Below are 19,676 nucleotides of genomic sequence, written 5' to 3'. Positions count from 1 at the left end.
TCCACAAGAACCTACAGGAAAAGGTATATTTTCAATGTTTGGTGGACCATCCACACAACAGCCACCAAGTTCACAAGGGCCAGCTGGAGTGGAAGCCCCACCACCACAAGAATCTACAGGAAAAGGTATATTTTCAATGTTTGGTGGACCAGCCACACAGCAGTCACCAAGTCCACAAGGGCCAGCTGGAGTTGAAGCCCCACCACCACAAGAACCTACAGGAAAAGGTATATTTTCAATGTTTGGTGGACCTGCCACACAGCAGCCACCAAGTCCACAAGGGCCAGCTGGAGTTGAAGCCCCACCACCACAAGAACCTACAGGAAAAGGTATATTTTCAATGTTTGGTGGACCAGCCACACAGCAGCCACCAAGTCCACAAGGGCCAGCTGGAGTTGAAGCCCCACCACCACAAGAACCTACAGGAAAAGGTATATTTTCAATGTTTGGTGGACCTGCCACACAGCAGCCACCAAGTTCACAAGGGCCAGCTGGAGTTGAAGCCCCACCACAACAAGAACCTACAGGAAAAGGTATATTTTCAATGTTTGGTGGACCTGCCACACAGCAGCCACCAAGTCCACAAGGGCCAGCTGGGGTTGAAGCCCCACCACAACAAGAACCTACAGGAAAAGGTATATTTTCAATGTTTGGTGGACCTGCCACACAGCAGCCACCAAGTCCACAAGGGCCAGCTGGAGTTGAAGCCCCACCACCACAAGAACCTACAGGAAAAGGTATATTTTCAATGTTTGGTGGACCAGCCACACAGCAGCCACCAAGTCCACAAGGGCCAGCTGGAGTTGAAGCCCCACCACCACAAGAACCTACAGGAAAAGGTATATTTTCAATGTTTGGTGGACCTGCCACACAGCAGCCACCAAGTCCACAAGGGCCAGCTGGAGTGGAAGCCCCTCCACGGGGGTCTTCATTATTTGGCAGCATCATTCCAGGTTCAAACGCACCTAAAGAATCTCCTGGGGCAGGGTTCTTTTCAATGTTTGGAGGGCCCAGTACCCAGACCCCACAAAGGGGAGCTACACCAAGACCAAGAGGAGCTACGCCCGGACCTAAAGGAGCTATGCCCGGAACCAGAGGGCATCCACCTGGACCGAGAGGAGCTACACCAGGACCAAGAGGAGCTACGCCCGACACTAGAGGCCATCCACCTGGAATGAGAGGAGCTATACCAGGACCCAGAGGACCACCACCTGGACCCATAGTAACTACATCAGAACCTGAGGCTGCACCACTTGGACCAATAGTAACTACATCAGAACCTGGGGCTGCACCACCTGGACCCATAGCAACTACATCAGGACCTGAGGCTGCACCACCTGGACCCATAGTAACTACATCAGGACCTGAGGCTGCACCACCTGGACCCATAGTATCTACATCAGGACCTAGGGCTGCACCACCTGGACCCATAGTAACTACATCAGGACCTGAGGCTGCACTACCTGGACCCATAGTAACTACTTCAGGACCTGAGGCTGCACCACCTGGACCCATAGTAACTACATCAGGACCTGGGGCTGCACCACCTGGACCCATAGTAACCACATCAGGACATGAGGCTGCACCACCTGGACCCATAGTAACTACATCAGGACCTGAGGCTGCACCACCTGGACCCATAGTAACTACATCAGGACCTGAGGCTGCACCACCTGAATCCATAGTAACTACATCAGTAACTGGGGCTGCACCACCTGGAGCAATAGGAGCTACACCAGGACCTGAGGCTGCACCACCTGGACCAATAGGAGCTACACCAGGACCTGAGTCTGAACCACCTGGACCAATAGAAGCTATATCAGGACCTGAGGCTGCACCAGCTGGACCAATAGGAGCTACATCAGGACTTGAGGCTGTCAATGACGATAATAAAGTGCAAATGTGTCGGCAAGAAATTTCAGATGATGTAATAGGTGATAAAATACCAGGAGTGGAAATTATACTTGAGCCCAAACTCACAATAGAAGGGAAGCTCCAAACAGACAATAGAGACTCAACTATGGAAATGAGCATTAACGTTATAGAGTGTACTGCTCTCTCAACTGGCAAACAGGAAAAGACGATTGACTTGCCTCACCCTCCGTCTACTGACCATGTTGGACTGGAGCCATGTGAGCAACATGGGCCCTCAGAGGAAATGGCCAAGTGTGTCACAAGGAAAACTGAAGATGTCAGGGAATTGGAAGGCAAAGTTGAACCTAAGGTAGAAGAAACAAATGAAACTAAGGAAATATCTGAAATATCTAAAATTGCTGATAGGGTATCCAATCTTACTCCTGATGTTATAGAAATAGCTGAAATGGAAAAGCCTCAGGAAGTCAAAGAAACTGTTCCAGAGGGAATCCCAGATGATTTCAACAAAGCATCAGGATCATATGCGGTGGAATCTGCTGAGGAGACAACCGAGAGAAAAGAAGAGAAGCCCACCGATGAACCTATGGCCATTGACATCTCTTCACCACTGGCAGCTGTTGAACAGCTGGGCAAACCTACTGAGGAACCTTTGATAGCAACTGGTGATGCAGAAACGGATGACACCAAGGATCAAACGGTGTCTGAAATAGAATCAAACACATGTAGTCCTGAAAAAAACAACTCAGCTGCTAGTAGTGCGGTCACTTCCCAAAGCAAACATTTAGATGTCTCTGTTTTGACAACAGACCTGGAGAAATCAGTTATCTCTCAGCCGCCGGCTGATGATCCTCCAACATGTCCTCCAAAAGGTCCTTCAAGGGAATCTGCTGGACATCCACCACAAATTCAGCCACAAGGACAAGGTGTGGCTAGATTCCCTGCCTCACAAGGACCCAGATTTGAAGGACCCAGAATGGGCGGACCTAGAGTGCGAGGACCTAGAGGTGGAGGACCTGGTATTGGAGGTCCTAGAATGGCTGGTCCACAATTGGCTGGTCCAAGGCATCCAGTACCTCAGAAGTCCCCAGAACCCGCTCCATTTTCAAACTTTATGTCTATGTTCTCTACCCCGAGTGCACCAAGCAAACCAGCCAATACTGGTGGCTTTTTCTCAAGTTCCCCAGGTTCCTTCTTTGGATCAGCACCTGCTCAGCCAAAGCAAGAACAGAAAAGTTCATTATTTGGCCTTTCAACCGGCCTTCCTACAGAGTCCCTTACAAGTGACCTGTTTGGTATTTTCAAGGGACAAGAGGCCACAAAATCTAGTGAATCCCAGCCTCTTGAAACACAGATTAGGCAAGATGACCACAAAGACAAAGAAAATACAGATATTGAGAATGCATGTACAACTGAAGAGAAAAATCCTGAAATAACTCAAGAATCTGAGGTTCCTGAAAAAGGCCTAATCGAAAACGCAGAACGAGCAGACAAAACGGTGACACAAGAATGTGATGTTACTGAGCCGGTAGAAGAAGAAGCAGGCCATGAATCTGTTGGACTGTCCAAGGACTCCGAAGCTGGACCACAGCTGGCTTCAGAACCCAAGGCTGATGTACCTTCAGCTCCAGAACCCAAGGCTGATGCACCTCAAGCTCCAGGACCCAAGGCTGATACACCTCCAGCTCCAGAACCCAAGACTGATGCACCTCTAGCTCCGGAACACAAAGGCATGTTTGAAATTCCAAGGCTGACTGCTCCCAAGTTTGGCTTCATGTCTGGAGCCGCTGATGGTGCTTCCTCTCTGGGTTCTCTTTTCTCCACCAGTCCTTCTCCAGTCCTTGCTGCAAAGACTCCACAGCCACCCCAGACAGATGGTGGCCTCTTCACAGGGTTTAAAAACCTCTCCGCTGGAATCTTCCAGGAAGAAAAACCTGCTGGGAATGAGGACCCATCAAACAGTTCATCTGTGTTTGGAATGAAATTCGGTTCTATGTTCGGAGCCTCAGATTCCTCGAAAGCCGAAGGAACGCCTCAAGTAGTCACTAGCCAACCTCAGAGTCCTAAACTGGCGGACGAGGTCGGCCAACTAGAGACAGAGGGAATGTCTTCTGGTTCAGACGAGACGGGCAGTGCAGATGTAAGTGACACAGAAGAGCCAACAGAATCACCCAAAACGGGCTCAGCGTTGTCGGGATTCCACTCCTTATCCCTCGAGGAAGGTATCGTCCCCTCAAGATTTTCTGAAGACGTTTTAGTCTCATCTGCTCAAGTAACCAAGGAGGAGACCGCTGTCCACGACACAGAGGAGTTCAAGAAGGAGCCAGTTCAAAGGCTAGTATAATACTCTACCTGTTGAAGACAAGGACCCCTAGTGTATAGCACTTCCCCTTTTCCTTTATCATTCTGTTGTCCTTCAGGCCATTTCCTTTCTCCACCCTTTCGTGCTGTGATGTTCGCTGTTTCAATGTCCACGTCCTTCTTTCCCAACACAAAAACAATGTGGAAAAAATGGAATAAACAGGGATTAATTTGTCCCTTTCCAAAGGAACACTAAATAACAAATTTGAAACATAATAGCACCCGGCTAGAAAGCAGTTATAATATAATGTGTATAATTATTCAAAAATTCCAGTTATAAAACTGGAATCACACCTACTGGATTCAGTGGCCTACTATCCCCTCCCTTTTCTTTTCTTTTCAATTTTTTATGCATATAGTTGTAAAGTTTTAGTATCCTTTTAAGATCTTTTTATTGATCCAGAGTCAATCCCCCCATACTTTCATGGATACATGTTGATGCTGTTTCTCCAAGACAGGCCCACCTTAACTTTCTTTTTGGGATGTATAGAAGTTTCTTTGTTACTCGTTGTGGATAAAAATGGCCACTATGTGTATATTCTGGTCAATACACCACTAAACATAAACCCTGTGTTTCTTGACCCGACTGCAGTCAGGGAGACGGTCGTTTCAGCTCATCAGGAAACCTCAGCCAGGCCAGCTCTCAGGTCAGTCCTGAGCACATTGCTCACAGCCTGCCACCGTTGCCAGGGCAACCGGGAGGAGGAGAGGAAGAGAATGCTGAGACGGCACAGCATTCACGAGCTGGATCCAACAAAAACCTGAAGGACTCCTCTGCCCTCTTGGTCGGTCCAGCCGTGGCTATGTGTGAAACACCTCAGATCAACGGCAGGTGAGTTGGCCCTCTGATACTGTTACCATTTCAGTACACTCGGTAGGTTAGCAAGATAATAACTGGATAATGACCATGATTGGACTCTGTATGACTGAGCTTTCTTTGTTAAACATCATGTAATCACTCTGTTGTTCCAGGTTTGAAGACAGCACTCTTCCCTGCTCCCTATCCTTGGTGCGCTGGATCAAGGCCTACAACAAAGTCAGGGTGCAGCTTTCTAATGTAAGGAACATTACTAGGCCGGTTTTCTCCGATTTCATCCCTTTTTAGATATTGTTTTCATCAGGTTTTCATCATGCAACAAATGGTAACGATTTTGATTTCAGAATTATCTCTGGTTGAATGATAACTATCTCTGACAGAATCATTACTATCTGGTAGAATAATCTGATGGAATAATAACTCTGGTACAATCATAACCATTTGTTAACCATTGTTAGAATGATAGTACTATGACCGTCAAACTGACTGTTCTCTTGGAGGTGGGAGCTGTAACTTCTCATTTGGCATGAAATTCAGAAGTTCAACCAATCTCTTCCTATATGTATATGTATATTCCTATGTGTTCCTTCTCAAACCCATGTCCTCCAGATTTATTCTCTCTTCTCTCCTTCCACTCCTCCCTCATTCCCTTATCTTCTCTCTTCTCTCTACTTCCACCTGCCCCTTATTCTTTCCCTTATCTTCCTCCTCTTATCGTTCTTCCCGTACCATTCCTATATGAGATTTAGGACTAGGGCAATTTCAATAAATGTATATATATATTTTTAATTGACCTGTGATTGTTTCAGAGCTGCAATCAAGATGGCACCGCCAACAAACACCAACGGGCCAAGCCAAGGTCAGTGTGTGTATGTGTGTGTGTGTGTGTGTGTGTGTGTGTGTGTGTGTGTGTGTGTGTGTGTGTGTGTGTGTGTGTGTGTGTGTGTGTGTGTAAGACCACCACTCCAAGGGTCTTCAAGACGGTTGATGGCCGGTAGGCCTTATGTAAGTCATAGTGTCCCATTTGGACCATAGGATGATTTTTGACATTTACATTTGCTTCACTGTGTATTGATAATTGAAGGATGTAATTTTATCTGAGTTAAGGGTTGATTGCTCTATCCACAGCGGGGCTCTTGTAAGGAGTAGAGTAGGCAGCGATTGGTTTCAGGGTCTTTATGTAGATGCAGGTGCATACAGGATTTGGGATGTCAAATGTGTGTGATATCTGAAATGTAACCAAAATGCAACCAAATATAAGTACAAAACTGAACTGGCTACAACAGTGAAATAATAAATGATTTACAGTGCTCCGAATGAGCGCATGTGTAATGGCCGTGATGTGAAAGCAATCGCGGCTGCGACGTGAATGCACGGTAAAGTTGCGCAACACTTGAACAGGTGGAACTTATTGACACAACATTAACATATAAGTGAACTGTACTGTTCTTACTATTTGTATATACAAAATATCAATATAAATATCAAAGAATGACTCACTTGGTCAAGAACGCACACGCACACTTGCTCCATGTTACGTGGTAGAACTAACTAGATTAATGCGCGACTGCGCATCAATGTTTACCAAAAGGAAAAGGACCCCACCTAGTGGTAAGGGCGCATTACTATCTGCCTGACAGAAATACCAAATCAGACAAATACATAGGGGAATTCAGAACACTGTGCAGATTTGATTTCCTTGGGTGTTCTATAAATAATTGTCTATGTGTGTACCGGTTTGTGTGTGTGTGTGTGTGTGTGTGTGTGTGTGTGTGTGTGTGTGTGTGTGTGTGTGTGTGTGTTTGCTTGTGGTATTTACAGTGTGCCAGTCCTTCATAAGAGACGGCCCATCCCGCTGTTCAGTGAATTGGTGAGTACTGACCCTAACAAAACTCTTTATGTAAGAACTGTTTGAGCTGGTCAATGCCCTGCGTCAAATCAATTGATCTTTCTATTGACAACCGTCTGTTTCTCTGTCTCTTCACCTGTCTTTCACTCCGCCAGGCTATGGTAAGTAAGACAGCAGTGTGTCTCAAAGGGGAACCATCATGTATTATCACATTCTTGATTATACATGATGGTTATCAAATGAAGTTGTTTTTAAGACCTGCATAACTCAGCTTTATCTATTTCATACTTAGTATCTTAGTTATATTTTAACTCAGTCAATTGGTTTAATTTAAAGTCAGTCAATTTGTAAATGTAACATCTTCACTTCCAGTTGATGATCCAGTCTCGCAGAGATGGACTCGTAACTCACCCTCCAGACAAGGATGAGCAGCTAGTAAGACACTCAGAAGCGCACGCACGAACGCGCACACACACACACACACACACACACACACACACACACACACACACACACAGATAATCCATACAGTTGTTTCCCTGTTTAAAGTTAGTTGGAGGTAGTATTTGATCAGTGATTGATCTTTCTCTCTCTCCCTGTCTCCCCCAACAGAAGATGCATGTGTACAGGAAGACGCTGCAGGCCTTGATCTACCCCATCTCCTGCACCGACCCCCATCAGTTCCAGGTGTGGACGGCCACCGCGCCCACCTACTGCTACGAGTGTGAGGGCCTCCTCTGGGGCCTCGCCCGCCAGGGCATGCGGTGCACCGAGTGCGGGGTCAAAGTTCACGAGAAGTGCCAGGAGCTGCTTAATGCTGACTGCCTTCAAAGTGAGCCAATAGTCTGTTATTTCCATTACATTGTTCTGTGATGTCCATAACATTAGTCTGTTATGTCCATTCTATAGTATCCTGTTATGTCCATTATATACGTTTTTTGTTACCGTTATATTTGTCTGTTTTGTCTAATATATATGTCTGTTATGTCCCTTCTATTAGTCTGTTATGTCCATTATATTAGTCTGTTATGTCCATTATATTAGTCTTCTACGTCCATTATCTATTACTCTGCTTTGCCCGTTATTTAGTAGCCTGTTACATCATTATCCGTTGGTCTGTTAGGTCCATTATCTTATTGCCTGTTCTTTTGGCCTGTAATGTAAAAGATCAATAAGTCAGTTATGTCCATTATGTATTAGTTTGCAATGGTCATTAATTATAAGTCTGTTATTTCATCATCTATTACTTTGTTATGGCCATTATTTATTTGTTGGTTAAGTCCATTATCTGTTAGTCTGTTAAGTCCATTATCTAATAGTTTGTTATGTCCATTATCTAATAGTCTGTTATGTCCATTATTTATTCATCTGTTAAATCCATCACCAAATAGTCTGCTATGTCCATTATCCATTAGTCTGTTCTGTCCATTATCTGTTAGTTTGTTATGTTCATATGTATGTGTGTGTTATCTCAATTATCCATTAGTCTGTTCTGTCCATTATCTGTTAGTTTGTTATGTTTATATTTATGTGTGTGTTATCTCAATTATCCATTAGTCTGTTTTGTCCATTATCTGTTAGTTTGTTATGTTTATATTTATGTGTGTGTTATCTCAATTATCTATTACTCTGTTATGTCCTTTATCCATTAGTCTGTTATGCCTATTATCTATTTGTTTGTTTGTTATGTCCATTATCTATTTGTTTGTTTGTTATTGCCTATAACTATTTGTTTGTTTGTTATTGCCATTAACTGTTTGTTTGTTTGTTATGTCCATTTACTATTCGTTTGTTTGTTATGTCCATTAACTATACGTTTGTTTCCTTATGTATTTCTTCACGTTGTTCTCTTCTTTCCCAGGAGCGGCAGAGAAGAGCTCCCAGAGTGGTTGTGAGGACCGGACGGAGCACATCATCACCGCCATGAAGGACCGCATGAAGATCCGCGAGAGGAACAAGCCAGAGATCTTCGACGAGATCCGGAAGGTGTTTGGCGTCACCAAGCTGGTCCACTCTCAGAACATGAAGACCACCAAGCAGATCGTCTTGGATGGAACGTCCAAGTGGTCGGCCAAGATCACCGTCAACGGTACTATCCCCGACCCTAGACCCTAGAAAGACCCTAAACCTAAAGCCCTGCTAACCACAACCCGAGACCCTACACCTCAAGCCCCACTACCCACAACACTAGACCCTAGACCCTAAACCTCAAGCCCCAAGCTTATAAACCATCCCTATCCCGGACCTTTGCTTGAGGAAATATTCTCTTACGGGACCACCTTGAGTTCATATAAAATACCCCTGGCCTTGGTACTGAAATACAAGACAATGGAAGCATCATACTTTCCATTCTGAATGGTACGCCTAATGGTCATGGCGAAATGCAAAGATTCAAGATCCCCAACCCTAGACGCCAACCCTACTGCCTAATCTGCATGGTTATATAGGAGTAAATTGTGTTGTATGTCCAGTGGTGAGTGCACAGGGGCTGCAGGCTAAGGACAGGACTGGTTCCAGTGATCCATACGTCAGCCTGCAGATCGGGAAGAACAAGAAGAGGACCAACACTGTCTACACCAACCTGAACCCTGTCTGGGACCAGGCCTTCAGCTTGTAAATATACACATAGAAATACACATAGAGTATATATGGTCTGACGAGTTGTATTTATATATATTTGTGATTATATGAGCAAATATATGTGATTATATGAGAATATATACGTGCGTATATATATATATATATATATATATATACATAGGAAATATTCTCATATAATCACATATATTTGCCCATATAATCAATATCATATAATCACATATAATCACACATATATACTTGTATACAAACATAAATACTCATATAATCACATATATATCAACATTTATACATTTTAATATAGAAATATGTACATATGCCAATGACCAATTTTTTACACCCACACACATTTTATTTATGCTTGTATATGTGTGTGTGTGTGTGTGTGTGTGTGTTTGTGTGTGTGTGTGTGTGTGTGTGGTGTGTGCATGCGTGTGTGTGTGTGTGTGTGTGTGTGCATGTGCGTGTGTGTGTGTGTGTTTGTGTGTGTGCGTGCGTGTATGCGTGTATGCCTGTGTGCGTGCGTGTGTGTGTGTGTGTGTGTTTCCAGTGAGTGTCACAACTCGTCAGACCGTATGAAGCTGCGTGTTTGGGACGAGGACGATGACATCAAGTCCCGCATGAAACAGCGTCTGAAGAGAGAGTCGGACGACTTCCTTGGCCAGACCATCATCGAGGTCCGCACGCTCAGCGGGGAGATGGACATCTGGTACAACCTGGGTATGTGTTAGGACCGACCCCTAACCCTAACCCTGGACATCTGGTACAACCTGGGTATGTGTTAGGACCGACCCCTAACCCTAACCCTGGACATCTGGTACAACCTGGGTATGTGTTAGGACCGACCCCTAACCCTCACCCTAACCCTGGACATCTGGTACAACCTGGGTAGTTGGTAGGACCGACCCCTAACCCTAACACATTACCTTAACCCCTAACCCCTAACCCTTGACATCTTGTTCACCCTTGGTAGGTGGTAGGGGCGACCACTAACCTTTAACCCCTAACCTTCCCCCTAACCCTGGATATCTGGTTATACATGGGTAGATACTAGGATTTACCATAAGCCTGTGTTCATAGGGTTGACCCCGACCTCGATTAAGCATAGTGCAATCTGATTGGTCAAGCTACACCCATCGGCGATTGATCTTTAAATCATATATTATTTATTTTTTATAAATGCGGCTGAATGATGCCCGATTTTTGTTGTTTGGTTTAAACGCTCAAAAGTCTGCAAAATCACCGGCCACTTTTTAAAACAATAATAATCCTGCAAATATATATATTTTTTAATAATAAATTATTTATAAAAATTATAATATCACGACGTGCATAATATCATATAAAGTAATCAATATAATAGCAATGTATTACTTGGTAAGGATTATAAGGATTTTTAATTAAAGCAAAACATAACAAAGCAAATTGGTCCCAGAAGGCAAGTCATTGCCCCACCAGCACACATTTTTATTTTATTACATATAGGCCTTTCCTTCTCGAAGTCAAGCAATGCTGTCGAATCTCCTATTGAGTCCCCCCATCTTCCCAATGAAATGACCCGCCTTTTCACATGCACAACTCTCTGACCACAACGATTCACTAATAAAAGACTATGGGCCCTATCTTGCATCCAGCGCAATTTACTTTCTACACCGACGCACGTATCTTTGCTAGTTTACACACGGCAATAATAATCAATAAAGCAGTTGCGCAACTGACCGACAAATACCTGGTCTAAGTGCACTAGCGGATAGCGCAGTTTGTGTTGCTATTTTGACGTACCATGGCAGGTCGGAACTGCAACATAAGCTTACACACCAGTAGGGTATACAGAGTACAAACATGCAAACGATTTGGCTAATTGAAATATTATGATGATGATGTGGATTGTGGAAACCCTTTTTTTCCATAGGGGCTGCATGAATGAACACTGTAGTAGGCTATGCCATGCGTTAAAATAATAATAATAACAATAATAAACTTGAGCAAAGTAGGCTATATCCCCGCCTTCCAAAACAAAATCTTGTTTTAGGGTAAATGATAACCTTGGTTAAATTATTTGGGAGGAACAGCTGATACAGCGGTAATAAGTTGTATTTGAAGGTCCCATGGCATGCCACTTTATGGATGCTTTAATATAGATATTAGTGGGCCCCTAACAAAGTATTTGAAGACGTTCCCGAAATTCTGCCGTCGCACATTGAGCGTTCCCCAAACACGCAGTTTCAGTGTCTGTAGCTTTAATGCAAATGAGGAGGAGAGAGGCGGGTCAAGGAGGAGGTTGGGGGTGTGGCCCTGAGCAGCTTGTGGCCACGGTACCATGTGCTCTGTTTACGGTGGATGTATCGCAATGGCGAGGCACACACAGCCTTTGGCCGTGTTCTGTAAATATTCTAGAACACTCCGGGTGCTCCGGCGGGAGACCTGGAACTCTATATCTAAATAATATCATATTATACATAGATATCTATATCATATAATATATGTTATCACAGCCAAAAGCTGTGTGAGACGACATTATGAATCTCAAACGACTGCGTCGGGTTGTCCGACGTCTCTGGTTCTTCCACGTCCACATCAATCGGGAGTTGACTGAACCACGACATAGAGGAGAAAGGGATTGTTGCCCGCGATTGTTAACCACGATTGTCTCCCGCCGGAGCCTCGCTGCAGAGGGACCACCGCCTCGGCACTGGGAAGCGGCCAGCGCTTAGGCACCACCGCCTCCTGCAGCGGGCAGCGCCGAGGCGGTGGTCCCTCGCCAGCGGGCAGCGGGAAGCGAGGCTCAAGCAGGAGACAATCGCGGGCAACAATCCCTTTCTCCTCCATGTCGCAGTTCATTTACCATGGCTGAGATAACCCCCTCTACGAGTCTCGTGAAAATACCAGAGACGAGAGCATTTCTGCGCAGGGGGCTGGTAGGGGGAATTCGGGGGGGGGGGCACATCAGTACCTCTTGTATACAGGGCCCAGCATTTGGTGATATGGCCCTGGGTGCACACACTGACACACGGCTTTCAACAGCTTCATGCGTAGACAAACTATCACAGCGCGCTTTACGGGGCAATCACCGGACGCATCTCCACGTGCGTGACGTGAACAGCGCGTTCTAGCGCTCCAGCTGCTCGGACCTCCCCGTGGGTTTAGTTCTCTGGCGATAACGTAGAGGCTCCCACGCGCTCTCTCTGCTGCCGTCGCTCCAGTGCAACACACACACACACACACGCACGCACGCACGCGCGCACGCACACACACACACACACACACACAGCACCGTGCGACAAATTCCGCCGCTAATAACAACTGGTGGCGTGGACTCTGGAGAGTCAAGGTCGACACTCGCCTCTGATGGATTGAATTCTTTGGGGTCTTATGCTTCACACGCACACGCAATCTCACACAGACAGGCAGACATACAGACAGACAGACACACACACACACACACACACCACTCCATCGCTCTCAACTCCAATCGGTGATCCGGTAAAAAAAATAGTAACGCACAGTGACTTTGATGAGTAACTTTAATCTGATTACTGGTTTGGAAATAGTTACTCTTTACTGAAAAAAGTGATCCGAGGCCTACTAAGTAACGTATTACTGACATCACTGCTCATATTAATGTTAGAAAACCTCATAAAGTGAGATTTTCATGCCATGGTACCTTTTAAATCAATGCATCTTCAAACACTGTACAGCAAACACAAATTTTCTTGACAAAGACATCGTGTACAAGGCCATAACTTTTGGGATTGATGAGTATTTGATTGTGAGAAAACATAGATTTACCGCAAGTGAGTGTGAAAAAGAATGAATGAATGTGGGCGCGCCGCGCGTGTGCCTCTATCTGTTTAAGCACACGCAAACTAAACACGTAACGCATAATACTGTCTCTGGCAATGTATATTAACGGGGGAACACATGCATATTAGGATAACAAGTCGATAACGATAATGTTTACAATACTGGTAAGAAACTATGTGTGTTAATGTATTGCCGCATATCATGAAATAGACCCACAGTTGCGGCCACAGGACCGCATTTCATATGTGTGTTAAGGGTTAGGGTGTTTCTTTGCTGCAATTTACATGACGACTCAGTATTTTGGAAGTTGTAGAAGAAAACACTATTCCATGTGTGAATTAGGCCATATTATTGTGTATTGTGTATAGCCTACTGGTGTGTAAGCTTACATTGCAGTTCCGACCTGCCATGGTATGTCAAAATAGCAACACCAACTGCGCTATCCGCTCGTGCACTTAGACCATGTATTTTTCGGTCAGTTGCGCAACTGCTTTATCGATCTGTAGGATAGCACCATGTATCATTTGTACTGAAACGCGCCTCTGCTTTTCGCCGACACGCTTCTCAGGGCGCAAGTTCAGTGGCGCGAGTTTGCTGTGGGGGAAAATCAGCTTTGCACCTGGTACAAACTAGCAACGATACATGCGTCGGTGTAGAAAGTCAATTGCGCTGGGTGCAAGATAGGGCTGTTATAACTCAAATAACAATAACTATATAACTACTTGGAGAACGCCCCTAATGTGTAGTAACTACCATCCCCTTCTATCTCCACACAGAGAAGAGGACACCCCTAGTGTGTAGTAACCACCATCCCCTACTATCTTCCCACAGAGAAGAGGACCGACCGGTCAGCCGTGTCTGGGGCGATCCGTCTGCAGATCAGCATGGAGGTTGAGGGGGAGAAGACAGTGGCTCCGTACCACGAACAGTACACCTGTTTACATGAGGTACATACAGCACAGTCTACATAACCTATGTACAGTACACCTGTTTACATGAGGTACACACAGCACAGTCTAAACATCCTATGTAAATTACACCTGTTTACATGAGCTACATGCAGCACACCTGCTACACAAGGTATGTACAGTACCCCTGTTTACATGAGGTACACACAGCCCAGTCTCCACAACGTGTGTACAGTGAGTGCACCTGTTTACATGACGCACACACAGCACACCTGTCCTTGCCAGATGTAACCCTTACCACACATACACCAAGTAGACACGCATGTAACCTTTATCAATGTAGTTTTTTTCATCCAAGAATTGGTCTTCCATGACATGCTGATGACCTAGAGAGTGATTTCCCCGTCAGAGCATTTTCCAGTACTCCACGTACGTGGAGGGCGGCGGCGTGGTGAAGGTCCCGGCCGCCCGCGGGGACGATGCCTGGAAGGTGTACTTCGACGAGCTGCAGCAGGACATCGTGGACGAGTTCGCCATGCGCTACGGCATCGAGTCTATCTACCAGGCCATGACGTAAGACCCCTAACCCAACCCTAACCCTAACCTAACCCTAACCTCTACCAAGCCATGACCTAATAACCCCAACCCAAACCTAACCTAACCCCAACCCAACCCCATACCAAGCCATGACCTATAAACCCTGACCCAACCCTAACCCAACCCCATACCAAGCCATGACCTATAAACCCTGGCCCAACCCTAACCTAACCCCATACCAAGCCATGACCTATGAACCCTAAACCAACACAAACCTAACCCCATACAAAGCAATGACCTATGAACCCTTACCCAACCCTAACCTCTACCAAGCATTGACCTAAGAGTTTGTGATAGATAGGATGGGGATATTCCATGGTGTTGTGTGTACTTTGGATTTGTTGCAGGGTGTTAAGGTAGGATGGGGTGGTAAAAATCCTTAAATGCTGAAAACAAACGAACACAAAAAGATATTGAGATATTGAGAAGAAATTCAATACACACAAAAGGCAACGGAAACGAACGCCTTCCAATGTGTCTGTACCATAGTAATTCATTGTGTCTCTCTCTGCGTCTCTCTCCTTCAGTCAGTTCTCCTGCCTCTCCTCTAAGTACACGCTGTCAGGGCTTCCGGCTGTGATGAGCACCCTGCTGGCCAACATCAACGCCGTGTTCGCCCACCCCACCGCCTCCACCAACGCCACCGCACAAGACCGCTTCATTGCCTCCAACTTTGGGGTGAGAACACACACGGACACATGCACACACACCTAATAAACAAATGGTTATAGCTACGATTATCATTCTACATTTGGTTGCTGTCAATTTCTTTGATTTGGGAGTTTTTTTCAATTACTTTCCTCTAATCGTCTTGGTAACACAATCAGGCTGGGATTTAAGGCTGAGAGGTTCAATATGTGGTCATGGCTTTCTACTGATAATCTTCCTCTTTACCTCTCTCTGTGTCTTTTTGTGTGTGTGTGTGTGTCTCTCTCTTTCTGTCACCCTAAAACAGAAGGACCGTTTTGTGAAGATCATCGACAAGCTCCACAATTCCCTGCGTATCGACCTCTCTATGTACAGAGTAAGTCCAATCACTAAGTTCTTAAATTCGTTAAACTGTCTATCTACATAGTTTGTCCATCCATTAACCTCTCCATGTTTGAGTTTTTAACCACTCCAGAACGGAGAAGTTTGTTATATATACCCAGAACTACAGCTACAAACACAACACTAAACGTACATGACTATAACATAAGGTTAAATGATGAATACTGTATGTGCCAGTAATATATTGCAGGAGAGACTTTATGAAACTATCAGCAGTATACGAAATGGGTTAGGGTGTACAGGGAAGGTGATCCTAGTCCTGAAGAATAGTTTCTGCTGTGACTGTCCCCAGTCGGCAGGTCAGCGCTGTCTGGAAAGTAGAAGGTCTCAAGATGGTTGCTATAGCAACTGGCTAGCTACGCAGAGACATTGCATGTTTCTCTGATGAAGATAGTGGGAGAATGCGCATATGTTTGGTTTGTTCTGTCCACTGACTTTGGCGGGCTCAGACCCCGGTGGTCCTTGAACCATCCTCAGACTTTATACACGTCTGACCAAGGGCTTAGGAACCGGGGGGGACGGAGGGGACGTGTCCTCTCCAATATTGGAGACAGGCGCATTTGTCCCACCTAAAACTTATACCAGGGGGAGAAAAATATTTTATTTTATTTTGAAAGCGTAACACAGCGTCTTGTCACCGCTTCTTATTCTAAAAAACTGCATGATTGAGCGTGCAATTAAAGAATTGATATTTATCAGTTCCTTACTGCCATTCAAAACGTGTTTTCCTTTACATTTACAAATGTATCTTTTTAGTAGATTAAAATATATTTGTGAATTTTTTCAGTGTAGTTAATTTATGACATATTTCTGTATTTCAAACCATTAACGGATCTGTCAGGTTTCCGATATGTGTCCCCCCCAATGTTAAACTCATTCCTATGCCCCTGCGTCTGACACATTCGAATAATAAAGTATTCACATTTCTGGGGGGGGGAAATACAGCTTGCATTTAAATGAAGATTCCTTGTTTAATTTGCCTTTTGGAGGGATTTCTGTGTGCCCGGCACAACTGGCATCCTGGTAGGCCTGGATCACCTCACACCAGTGGGGAGAAGGTTATACCGCCTTGCAGCCCGTATACCACTAACATTTACACAAAGCGACTAACAACCATTCATTCACACACCGACGGAGGAATTGTTGCATCTAACGGGGGGGAACCCAAGCTCAGACACAGACAACAGAGGTTGAATTAAACCAGAAGTTTATTGTAGGGAGGATGTGAGCTGTAGGGAATAAACAGGAGGTGGACAGGCAAGGATGGATGACAGGCAGGCAGCGCTACTGGCAGGTAGGCAGGTGGAGGAGCACACAGGGTGGATGGCAGGCAGGTACGGGGTTGTTGATGCTGGAGCAAGGAGAACATGGAGATTAAGAACAGAACGTAACATGGAACACAAAATATATTTAGAAACACAACATTCACTATGCACAGACTGGTTTTCTACCACTGTGGTTGAATCAACTATCTGACGATGAGTGGCTGAGGAACGATGGGGGGACGATGACCGGAGATTGATGGCAGGTGTGCAAAATGAGCAGGTGTAGAGCCAGAGAAAACGAGGGAACACCTTGCCCAGCAGAACAGCATCTGCTGGGCACGGCCAAGGCCGTACCAGGAAGAGCATTTTCGATGCATTCCTTGGTGTCACTTGAGAAGTCAATGTTTGACAGGTAGTGTATATGTTTATCCCACAGTTCCGGAAAGTCAACGTACAACATTAAATGCAGTTGGGATTGAAAATGTAGTTAAAATATCTTAGATTAGATTGTGTTTAGCGTGAGCAGCATTCCCTCTGCAATGTAGCGTACAGGCTTAGCACGTCGTTCCGAATGTAAATCGGTTGTGTGTTGGGGTGTATTATACTCTGTGTGTGTGTGTGTTTTTGTGGTTGTGTTTCAGAACAACTTCCCTTCCACCAGTAAACCCCGCCTCCAGGACCTCAAGTCAACGGTGGACCTTCTGACCAGCATCACCTTCTTCAGGCTGAAGGTGAGAACACTACTAGTACTGTCTCTACGAAGACTATAAGACCCATCTACTAAAACAGTCTCTAGGATCACTATTAGACCCATCTACCTGATACTGTCTCTAGGATGACTATAAGACTCATGTACCTGATACTGTCTCTAGGATGACTTTAAGACTAATGTACCTGATACTGTCTCTAGGATGACTATAAGACTCATGTACCTGATAGTCTCTCTAGGATGACTACTAGAATCATGTACCGGATTCTGTCTCTAGGATGACTACTAGACTCATGTACCTGATAATGTCTCTAGGATGACTACTAGACTCATGTACCTGATCCTGTCTCTAGGATCACTACTAGACTCATGTACCTGATAGTCTCTCTAGGATGACTACTAGACCCATATACCTGATAATGTCTCTAGGATGACAACATTGAACAAGACCCATGTACATCTATGTACCCGATCCTCAAAGAACAAAGATTATACTGAAGGATGTAGTATTTTATGTACTACATCTTGTCATGCTCGTTGATGTGGACGTTCCTGTGGTTCCGAGTGGTTCTATGTCTGGTGGTCCCCCAGGTTCTGGAGGTTCCCAGCCCCCCGCGGGCCTCTCAGGTGGTCAGGGACTGTGTGAGGGCCTCACTCACCTCCACCTACGACTTCATCTTCAACAACTGTGTGCAGCTTTACAACTCTCAGTTCCAGCCTGTGCTCCCACCGGTCAGTAACACACATACACACACACACACCTAACACACACATACACCTAACATACAGACACACAGACACCCCTAACATACACGCACACACACACACACAAACACACACACACACACACACCTAACACACACATACACCTAACATACAGACACACACACACCTAACATACACGCACACACACACACAAACACACACACACACCTTAACACACTTGTTACACACTCCAACGCACACGAACCGAACACACTCCAATACACACGTATATCACACACACACACACACACACACACACACACACACACACACACACTGACACACACACACACACACACACACACTGACACGCACACACATACATACACACACACACACACTTTCTCTTTATTACTTGTGCACACATTCCCACACTCTCACACACAGCACACACATACACACAAGCATTTTGTTCCTCTCAGCACCACAGCACTACATGCAAAAGAACACGTTGGATATCCAATTTCAGTAGTAACACACACCACACACATGCACACAAGCATTTTGTTCCTCTCACACACATGTACAAACATACTCTCTCTCGCGCTCTCGCATACACACACACACACACACACACACACACACACACACACACACTGATACAATGCACCAATACCATACAAGCACCACAGCACTACATGCAACAGAACACGTTGGATATCCATTTTCAGTAGTAACATCTACTCAGTTCTCTTTCGAACATCCTCTTCTGTAGCCTGAAGCAGAGACAAAGAAGGCCACGGAGGAGACGGAGAAGGGAGAGGAGGAAGAGAGGGAGGCTCCCGAGGAGAAGCAGGAGGAGAAGGAGGAGAGCCCGCCTGCAGAGAAGGAGCCCAGCATCCAGAGCCTGGACTTCTGGCCCAAACTCATCACCCTCATCGTGTCCATCATCGAGGAGGACAAGACCTCCTACACACCCATCATCAACCAGTGAGTTTGTTCATGGTCATGCTTAGGTCATGGTGAGGTCACGGTGAGGTCACAGTCACCCATCCAATGAATTGGTGATTTTGCTTTGTCCTGATGGATATGATTGGACATGACAACATAATATAAATAATATTTATTTACTCATTTAACT

General features: G+C 45.3%; 1 protein-coding gene across 1 annotated transcript in view; it reads left to right on the top strand.

Annotated features, from left to right (window-relative positions):
* Positions 1–2,320: 2,320 nt before the first annotated feature.
* Positions 2,321–19,676, top strand: part of LOC307089816 (protein unc-13 homolog B-like) — a gene marked incomplete at its 5' end in the record, with an annotated part of 30,779 nt that continues 13,423 nt past the window's right edge. The window contains 17 exons of the mRNA XM_079756247.1: positions 2,321–2,572; positions 2,682–2,891; positions 3,179–4,206; positions 4,826–5,065; positions 5,206–5,269; positions 7,055–7,060; positions 7,512–7,731; positions 8,761–8,988; positions 9,371–9,512; positions 10,048–10,217; positions 14,133–14,248; positions 14,619–14,782; positions 15,334–15,484; positions 15,762–15,830; positions 17,763–17,852; positions 18,422–18,562; positions 19,311–19,525. Coding sequence (XP_079612373.1) covers positions 2,321–2,572; positions 2,682–2,891; positions 3,179–4,206; positions 4,826–5,065; positions 5,206–5,269; positions 7,055–7,060; positions 7,512–7,731; positions 8,761–8,988; positions 9,371–9,512; positions 10,048–10,217; positions 14,133–14,248; positions 14,619–14,782; positions 15,334–15,484; positions 15,762–15,830; positions 17,763–17,852; positions 18,422–18,562; positions 19,311–19,525 — 3,506 coding nt within the window. The remainder of the gene's footprint in view (positions 2,573–2,681; positions 2,892–3,178; positions 4,207–4,825; positions 5,066–5,205; positions 5,270–7,054; positions 7,061–7,511; positions 7,732–8,760; positions 8,989–9,370; positions 9,513–10,047; positions 10,218–14,132; positions 14,249–14,618; positions 14,783–15,333; positions 15,485–15,761; positions 15,831–17,762; positions 17,853–18,421; positions 18,563–19,310; positions 19,526–19,676) is intronic.

This window comes from Pollachius pollachius (genome assembly GCF_949987615.1).
Source record: "Pollachius pollachius genome assembly, chromosome: 1".
Lineage (NCBI taxonomy): Eukaryota > Metazoa > Chordata > Actinopteri > Gadiformes > Gadidae > Pollachius > Pollachius pollachius.
This window is presented reverse-complemented; position numbering and strand designations above follow the sequence as displayed.